General features: G+C 19.6%; 2 protein-coding genes and 1 non-coding gene across 3 annotated transcripts in view; 1 reads left to right on the forward strand and 2 right to left on the reverse strand.

Annotated features, from left to right (window-relative positions):
* Positions 1-1,839, reverse strand: part of fray2 (FRAY subfamily protein kinase) — a gene marked incomplete at both ends in the record, with an annotated part of 3,184 nt that extends 1,345 nt beyond the window's left edge. The window contains 2 exons of the mRNA XM_638068.1: positions 1-1,022; positions 1,120-1,839. The exon at positions 1-1,022 is cut by the window's left edge and continues 1,345 nt beyond it. Of these exons, the coding sequence (XP_643160.1) occupies positions 1-1,022; positions 1,120-1,839 (1,742 nt within the window). The remainder of the gene's footprint in view (positions 1,023-1,119) is intronic.
* A 4,995-nt stretch (positions 1,840-6,834) lies between these two features.
* On the reverse strand, positions 6,835-7,278 carry DDB_G0276579 (hypothetical protein; the record flags this gene model as incomplete). Its single annotated transcript, XM_638069.1, has 1 exon — positions 6,835-7,278. The coding sequence occupies one exon, from the start codon at positions 7,276-7,278 to the stop codon at positions 6,835-6,837; it is 444 nt and encodes a 147-aa protein (XP_643161.1).
* A 719-nt stretch (positions 7,279-7,997) lies between these two features.
* Positions 7,998-8,068, forward strand: tRNA-Pro-UGG-7. Its single transcript has one exon. It is a non-coding gene; the product is annotated as a tRNA-Pro (tRNA).
* The last annotated feature ends 1,959 nt before the right edge of the window (positions 8,069-10,027 follow it).

The raw sequence follows: 10,027 nt of genomic DNA on the forward strand, positions 1-10,027 counted from the left end.
AAATCAGATTGATTTAATTTAACAATATTTATAGCGTTGATCGGACTTGGAGTTTTAATTGGTTGTTGTAGTTGATGTTGTTGTTGTGGTGGTTGTAAGGTTTGAGGTTGTTGAGTGTTATTTACAACAGTTGTTGATGCTGCTGAAGATGTTGGGTGAATTGAACTATGTGCTAAACCATGAACATTACTATGTGCGCTTGCACCCAAATTACTACTGGCGTTATGGTTCGGTATACTTCCAGATGAATGGGATAAATGATGATGTTGTTGTTGTTGGTGATAAGCAGCTGCAGTAACTGGAATAGCTGTTGGTAAGGTTAATGGTACAACTGGTGGAGGAACGACAGTCGATGATGATCCAAGTGCTGTATGATTACTTGTTGGTGTAGATGTTCTACTATGACTTGGTGTTGAACCTGGTGATGTTGATGGTGTGTGTGATGGCGTTTCAAATGGTGATTGAGTTAAATTTTCTTTAGTTTTATTATTATTATTATTATTATTATTTGATGGATTTGTAGTTGTAGTTGTAGTTGTTGTAGTTGTAGTTGATGAATTATTATTATCATTATTTTCATTTGGAAATATCCATTCATCAGCTGAATTACTATGACCAGTATCAAATTGTGGTGAAGAAGTATTTCTAAGCATAGCAAATGAATCTTCGGATAACATTTGATATCTTTGACCTAATGGTGGTAATTTTGCCAAAATATGTTGAACTAAATAATCTGGTTTCTTTGCTTGCTTAAAGAATCTATGTTCTAAAAGTTTTGAAGGTAATGGTCTTTTAGATGGATCCTTTTGAAGACATTTTTCAACTAAATCTTTAAAACTATGAGACCATTTACTTTCGCCATCCCCCTCCAATGATGGTGGTGGGTTTTGAAGTGTCAATAATAAAACTTTCATTGGTGGATATTCTGCAAAAGGTGCCTTACCTCTTGCAAGTTCTAATGCTGTAATACCAAATGACCAAATATCAACTGCATAATCATAATTAACTTGTTCCATAATTTCCTAAATTTTTTAAAAAAAATAAAATAAAATAATTAATATTATATTTTTTTTTTTTTTTTTTTTTTTTTTTTAAAAAAAATTTAAAATTTAAACTTACAGGTGCCATCCAACAAGGTGTACCAACAAAAGTATTTCTACTTGTTTCACCAGTATCAATTAATGTTGCACTAACACCAAAATCACTTAATTGAATGTTACCATTTGAATCGATTAAAATATTACCAGATTTAATATCTCTATGAATTCTGCCAGTTTTATGAAAATAGCAAATTGCTTTCAAAGCTTCTTTGAGGATAGTGGCGATAACATGTTCTTCAAAACCTTGAGGGAATGAAAATCTCATGATATCAGAGCATGAGCCAGCTGATAAAAAATCCATAATTACCCATAGTGACTCGTTATATACAAAACTTGTGTGGTATGCAACTACATTTGGATGATGACAAAGACTCATTGCCTGTATTTCCTTTCTAATCTCTTCTAATGATACGTTTTTACAATGCTCTAAATCTATAATCTTTATAGCTACATTCTCTTGAAATGGTAAACATATTGCACGTTGTACTAATCCGCTTCCACCTTTACCAATGGTTTCCTTAAGTTCATATTGATCTGCTGAATTTGGGTAATTTTTTCTTGGTTTTGGTGTTATTGGAGATGCTGCCGTTGTTGTTGTTGACGTTGTTGTTGTTGTTGTTGTCATGGAGGAGGATGAAGCTAATGTCGATGATGATGATAATGCTGCTGCTGTACTTTGCTTTGAATCTATATGATGCTTATCATGATGTTTATCATGATGATATTTATCATCGGACATTTCTAAATGTACTTTTTATATATATATTTTCTTTTCTATCTATTTTATTAAATTAATAAAAGTGGAGTTTTTTTCTTCTTAAAAAAAAAAAAACTGCTATTTACTTATATTAAAAAAAACAAATTGTGTTGCAGTTTTTTTTTTTTGGTTTATTTTAATTTTTTTTTTTTCTATCCAAAAAAAAAAAAAATATATATTTTTGACTTGGTCTTAATTTCTCCTCTTTTAAATTTAATTTGTTGGGTAAAAAAAAAAAAAAAAAAAATGAAAAATTGATATTAGATAAATATTTTTAAATATAAAAATACAAACAAATTTTTAAATAAATAAAAAATTTGATTTTTCGATAAGTTTAGGTTTTTTATATGTGTATTTGTGTGAGAAAATGGTGTGTTTGTAAATATTTATGTTTTTTTTTATTTTTTTCAAAATAAACCCATAAAAAAAATAATTTAAAAAAAAAAATAAAAAAAATAAAAAAAAATAAAATTTTTTTAAAAAAAAAAAAAAAAAAAACAAATGAAAACACGAACAAGGCCAACCCACTTTTTTTTTAAAATAAAATATTAATTAATATGAAAGATTTTTTTTTTTTAAAGTTTAGGGTTGTGACTACTAAAAATAACTTTATAGTTTTATATGAAAATTTTTGTATCTGTGTTATAAATTCTGAAAAATGTGAAACTGACAACTTTTTTTTTTTTTAAAAATAATAATAATAATAATAATAATAATAATAATAATAATAATAATAATAATAATAAATAACAATAAAATTAATTTTACAATTGTAATAATATGTGTAACATACACAAATTGATGATGAAATGGTTGTACCTTATTATTATTATTATTAATACTACTGTTTATCCTGGTATTTTTTTTTTTTTTTTGTTTTTGTTTTTTTTGTTTTTTTAATTTTGTTTTTTGTTTTAAAATTATTTTTTAGGAAACAAGAAAATAAAAAAAAAAAAAAAAATGAAAAAATGAGATAACAAAGTGGATTATATAGGTATTATAAATTTGGAATTGAATGATCGCATTGTCAATCTAAAATAATAATAAAACAATTTTTTTTTTTTTTTTTTTTAAATTACCAACAATAACAACAAATGAATGAGCTATTGTTTCTTTTTTTTTTTTCGTTTGTTTATATTTCTTTTTCCTTTCCACCTCTATTGTTTATGTTGGTGTTATCACTAATTTAATTTTATTATTATTATTATTATTGTTATTATTATTATAATATTATTAATTATTGTTGTGATTATTATTATTATTATTATTATTATTATTACTAATAGTACAAATTTTTTTAAAAAAAAAATAAATATTTATAAATAAATAATATAGGATAAACAATAATAAATATAGGAAAGAAAAAAAAAAAAATAAATAAACACTATTGATATATTTTATGGTGGCTTTTTATTATTTAATATTATTATTATTATTTGTTTTATTATTTATTATTTTTATTATTATTATTATTATTTGTTTAATTATTTTATTATTTTTTTTAACTCCTATATTTTTAATGGATTGGAAAGATAGGGGGTGAAAGGAAAAAAAATAAAAAAATTTAATTTTTTTTTTTAAAGATAAAATTAAAAAAAAAAAAAAAAAAAAAAAAAACCAATTTGTGTAATATTACTACTATAATAAACTTTGATTAATTGGTAAGGTAAAAACTATAGATAGTTTCAAAAAAAAGAAAAATTAAATTTTAAAATAAAAATAAAAAAAATTTTACATTTGTGTATTTTTTAAAATTTTTTAATATATACAAAAAACAAAAAACAAAACCCAAAAAAAAAAAAGTTTAATTTGGAAACATAAAACAAAACATTATATCAGTGTGTGGTGTGGGGTTGTGTGCACAATAAAAAAAAAACAAAATAAAACAAAAAATAAATAAATAAATAAATAAATAAAAAACAAAGAAAAACTTTTTTTGGTGTGCGCGTGCGAAATGAAATATACTCTGGTCATTAAGAAAAAAAAAGGAAAAAATGAAATAAAATATAATGAAAATTTTTGAAATAAATAATTTATTATTACTTTTTATTATAAATATAAATAATTATTTGTTTTTATATTTTTCAAAATAAAAATAAAAATAATAAAAAAATAAAATAAAAAAAAAAAGCTGTGAATGGATAAAAACTGTTTTGGTTTTGGTTTTTTTTTTTTTGGTTTTGGTTTTAGTTTTTTTTTTTTTTTTTTTGATGATAAAAATCCAATTCAAATAAAAAAAAAAACTTTTGGATGATCGACTATTATCGAAATTCAGATTATATTGAGTGATTATTATTATTAAAAATAAAAAGAAAAAAAAGAAAAAGGCATTCTTTATTATTATTATAATTGAAAATAGTATTAAATTATTACTTTTCTATTTTATTTTGTTTTATTTTGTTTTGTTTTTTTTTTTATTATTTTTTTATTTTATTTTTTTAGAGAACTGCATCTGTTTTTTTTTTACTTTTTATACATACTAAATAAATAAAATAAATATTGTTGGTGTTTTTAATAAAAAAACTAACCTTATATGTTCATTTAAAATTTTTTATTATTATTTTTTTTTTTAAGCACAAAAGTGGAAAAAAAAAAAAAAAAAAAAAAAAAACCAAAAAAATAAAATAATTAAAAAAAAATAATAAAATAAATAAATAAAAAATAAAAACAAATAAAATAAAAAATGTATGTAAAAAAAAAGTGTCAAAAAAAATTTAACCACTGTTTAAACGATAAGAAAAAAGAAATCATATACACACACAAAGTAGTTATATAAAATTGGATTATTATAAAAACATTAAAATATTAAAATTTATCATTTATTATATTTTTATTTTGGACTCGACATATTCCAAAAAAATTTTAATAGTGGAATTCAAGACAATATTATTTAATTATTTAAACCTACTAATTATAATAAAAAAATTGAAATAATGATTATATGTGTATGTATCACTGATACTGTTTAAAACATTTAACAAATTAAATTGGTAATTATTCTCCTATATATATACACTAATATTATTATTATTATTTTTTTTTTTTTTTGCGTGTTGTTTTACATTTAATTAAAAAAAAAAAAAAGAAAAAAAAAAAAAAAAAAAATAATAAAATAAATAAATAAATAAATAAAACAAATAAAATAAAAAATAGAAAAAAATAAATTAAATAATAATTCCAAGATGTATATTTTTTTTTTTTTATTTTTTTATTTATTTATTTATTTAAAAAATAAAGGGGAAAAAAAAAAAAAAAAAAATATAGGAAGGTGCACTGTTTAAATAATATAACCAAAAAAATAGATTATTTTTTTTTTTAAAAAAAAAAAATAAAATAAAATTAACTTAACTAAACAAGTAGATATTTAAAAAAGGAAAAATAAAAAAAAAAAATAAAAAATAAAAAATAATATCAACAAACTTTTTAAATTCAACAATAATTGACGAATAAAAACTATTGAAATTGAAGTAATCGAATTACCTTTTTAGTTGTTGCTTATGTATTTGTGTTTATAGTTTTATAAAACTATCCTCTTGTTGATATTTGTTAATTTATAATATATTAATGTGTATATAATAAATCTACAATTGATTTTTTTTTTTTTTCTTTTTTCTTTTTTTTTTTTGTTTTTTGTTTTGCTTTTTTTTTGTTTTTTTTTATTTATTTATTTATTTATTTAATGTTTATTTGGTGGAATTGATTTTCTTTGATTTAATAATTTTCTTTGACTAAATAAAATTATATTATTACTATGGTTTTTATTATTTATGAGCTTATTGATCATTATACTCTATGATAAGGGGATTATGAAATGGAAAATTTTATGTGATTTTTATTTTGGAAATTCTGGTAAAAAAAAAAAAAAAAATTTAAAAAAAAATATATAAAACTATATTCTTTTTTTTTTATGTTATTTATTTATTTGTTTTTTTTTTTTTTTTTTTTTTTATTAAATATATATAAAATAATATGTTATTTGTGAAAAAACAAATATATATAAAAAAAAAAGAAAGAGAAAAAAAAATTTTGAAGTGAGGAAAAGTAAAACTTTTTTTAAAAAAAAAAAAATAAAAAAAATAAAATTGTGAAAAAGCCGAAAGTTTTTTTTTATTTTTTTTTTTGGCTTGCTCGAAGAAATCAAAAAAAAATTTTTAGATATTTAAATTTATAAAGGGTCATTTTTTTTATTTTTTATTTTTTTATTTTTCATTTTTTTTATTTTTTTTTTTTTTGAGGATCGATTGGTTGCTCAATTATAATAATAGGAACATTGTAATAATAGTTATAAAAATAACCATTAACACCTGGTTAATAATAAAACAAAAAAATTAAATTCTCTTTTTTATTTTTTTATTATTTTTTTTTTTTTTTTGGGGTTTTTTTTTTTTTTTTTTTAAAAATTATTAAATCATCAAAACCCAAATTTATGTTAGTCTTTTGGAATTAATTTTATTTTTTTATTCAAATAAAACTATTTTTTTTTTTTCCAAAGAATTTGGTTAACTATTTCTGAAAAAAAAAAAAAAAATTTTTTATTCATTTTTTTTATATCTACCTGGTCCATAAAAAAAAAAAAAAAAAAAAAAAACCAAATATATAAAGAAGTTTGTATTTGATAAAGTCAAAAAGTCTAAAATACAAACTTACCTAAAAAAAAAAAAAAAAAAAAAAAAAAAAAAAAATCAAAATCAAAAATAAAAAATAAAAAAAAAAAAAAAAAAAAAAAGATTGAATCCAGGAGGGCTGGTAAAAAATCAAAAACCAGTCTTTTTTATTTTTATTTTTAAACTTTTTTTTATTTTGGGCATCAACAACTTTTATCCGTAACAACGAATTTTATCATTGCAACCTTTGGAAGCACATTGCCCACCTTTTTCTGTTATTTTAATAATAATTAATAAAAAAAAAAAAAAAAAAAATTAGTTTTTTAAGTTGTTTGGATTCATTATTTTTATTATTATTTATTTATTTATTTATTTAATAATTACCTAAATATTGTTGATGTTCAGTTTCAGCAGGATAAAATACACCAGCTGGTAAAATTTCAGTTGAGATTGGATCTTTATATTTTAATTGTTCTTTTTCTTTACTTGCAATTGCTTCATTCTTTTGTTCTTCATTATGATAATAAATACCAGATCTATATTGTGTACCTACATCATTACCTTGACGATTTAATGTTGTTGGATCATGTTTAGACCAAAATAAACCTAACAATTGATTGTATGTGACTTTTTCAGGATCATATTCCAATTCAACTGCTTCAGCACATCCAGTTTTACCACTACAAACTTGTCTATAGGTTGGATTCTCTACAGTACCGTTAGTATAACCAACTCTTGTTTTTGTAACACCTGCTACTCTTTGAAATAATAATTCAACAGACCAAAAACATCCTGCTGCAAATGTTGCTTTTGTCATTTTTTTTTTTTTTTTAATATATTAATATATATATAAATATATAAAATTTTTTTTTTTTTTTTTTATTAACTAATGTGTGTTTATATAAATTTTAAATTAAATTAAAATTTTTTTTTTTTATTTTTTTTTTTTTGAAGTGGAAAAAATAATAAAAATGAAAATAAAAAATTAATGAAAAAAAATAAAAATAAAAAATTATTTGAAAAAGTTTCAAAGCAATCCAGTCATTCTATTATTTTATTCGAAGCACACATTCTTTTGTGGTTCCAATTAATTCATTTTTCAGACATTTATAATTTGGTATTTTAATTTCGATCAAGTTGTACTACATGTTATAATAAAAAAAAAAAAATAAAAAAAAAAAAAATAAAATAAAGTAATTGAATTTAATAGGTATCCACATAAATAAACAGTAAATATAAAATAAACAAAACAAAAAACTTTTTGATATTGATTGCATTTTGTATGGGTCATAACATAATGACGCATTTCAACCTTTGGATAATCAACCAATGAAAGCCTTAAAGAATACTCAACTCATTGATACTGTCAATGGGTGACTTGAATAGAGTTGGGGAGATTAAAGAGGTTGACCAATAACAGCATCAATAACAAGTTTATCAATTTTAATTTCTATTGATGGTACAACCAGAGAAAATAGAAAAATCAAAAAAAATAATACTATTTTATTAGCAAAAAAATTCAAAAAACATCAAAATGGGAGATTAGTTAAGTGGTATAATGCTACCTTTGGGTGGTAGCGTCCTGAGTTCGATTCTCGGATCTCCCCATATTTTTCAACCAAAAGTGATTTGGTCGCATGTTCGACTCCCATATAGTAATATTCATAAATACAATCTGAGAGGTTACAGTAAGGATCAAAACAAAAAAAAAAAAAAAAAAAAAAAAAAAAAAAATCAAATCAAAAAAATAATTAAAATTTATAAATAAAACTATTAATCACTGTTTTCCCAAATGGAAAAACAATGATTAATCAAATATATAAAAAAAAAAAAAAAAAAAAAAAATCATAAACCTATTAATTACTGTTTATTTCCTTTAATGGATAAAAAATTGATTAATCATTTTTAAAGAAAAAAAAAAAACAAAATTTTTGAAAAATATCCGGATGAGGTAAACAAAATTTCCAGTATCCCTTTACCTCTCGCAGCACTCTTCCATCTGAATTACATCCCCTTTGATATGTTTTTAAAATTATTAAATGAATATGGCTTTTAAAATTTATATTGTTAAAAAATAAATAAATTTATATTATTTCTAAAGGCATTTGTTTAAAGTTTATTTTATGTTAATGTTTGAATATAGATTAGAAATATTATAATTTTGATAAAAAATCTATTTTTTAATTGTATTCTTTTATTTTATTTTTTTATTATTGAGTAACCGACATTAAAAACTCCTTTTGAGAAAAGTCTTTGTTACTCCAATAATTTATTAAACCAGATTGTTGAGTGATGGCTAGCCATTCAATTGAGCAGTTGCAAAACTATTCATAAAGCATATTAATACTTGGTTATTTGAGTTAGGGGTGGCCATTCAATTGATCAGTTGCAAAGTATCCTTAAAGCATTTAATACTGTGGTAAAGCAAATGAGATTTAGAGCTACATATTTGGCAGATTTTTATAATCCTTCTAAGAGAAGAAAGAAAAAAGAAAAGAAAATAAAAGAGAAAAAAAAAAAAATTAAGACTATCCAAATTATTATTTTAAATATTTTTATCATAATATAAATAATTTACTTTTTTCAATTAAATCGATTTTATAAAAAAAAAAAAAAAATTTTTATTATTGATACTGTTGTTATAATTTTGTAAAAAATATTATAAATATATTTACCAAGTACAAAAACCATGAATTAAAAGATTTACTTTAATTAAAGAATATTTTTTTTTTTTTTTTTTTTTTTCTTATTTTTTTTTTTTTTTTTTTTTTTTTTCTCTTTTTTTTTTTTTTCTTTTTTTTTTTCTTTTTTTTCTTTTTTTTTTTTTTTTTTTTTTTTTTTTTTTTTTTTTTTCTTTTTTTTTTTTTTTTTTCTTTTTTTTTTTTTTTTTTCTTTTTTTTTTTTTTCTTTTTTTTTTTTCATATTCTTTTATTAAACAATTATAAAATGGAATCAAATGGTTTTGTCCGAGATAAATCTTTTAACCCCTGTTATTGAACAAGTCATATTAAAACAACAAATATCCCTAATAAAAAAATACTTTTTTTTCTTTTTTTTTTTTTTTTTTTTTTTAGAAAAATGATTATTAAATTATTACATCCATTTTTATTTGATTTAAATATTTATATAAAATTATTATTTTTTAGTTTGTTGACAATAGGTTTTTTTTTTTTATTTGATTAAAATATTTATATAAAAATATTATTTGGAATTAAAAAAATTTTCTTTTTTTTCAAAAAAAAAAAAAAAAAAAAAAAAAAAAAAAAAAAAAATTATAATCAAGATGGTCCATCTTTAGAAATATTTTCAGTTTATCCTAAAAAGGTTTAATTACTTTTTTGGAAATGACCAAAATTGATAATCAAAATTTTTTTGGTTTATTTTCAAAAAAAAAAAAAAAAAAAAATTATATCAACACCACAATCAGCTATTCTTCCCTTTTTAGAAATAAAAATAAAAAAAAAATAAAAATAAAAATAAAAATAAAAATAAAAATAAAAATAAAAATAAAAATAAAAAAATAAAAAATTATTTTTTATTTGGAAAAAGTGATTGATTTATTATTA

Source organism: Dictyostelium discoideum (genome assembly GCF_000004695.1).
Source record: "Dictyostelium discoideum AX4 chromosome 2 chromosome, whole genome shotgun sequence".
Taxonomy (NCBI): domain Eukaryota; phylum Evosea; class Eumycetozoa; order Dictyosteliales; family Dictyosteliaceae; genus Dictyostelium; species Dictyostelium discoideum.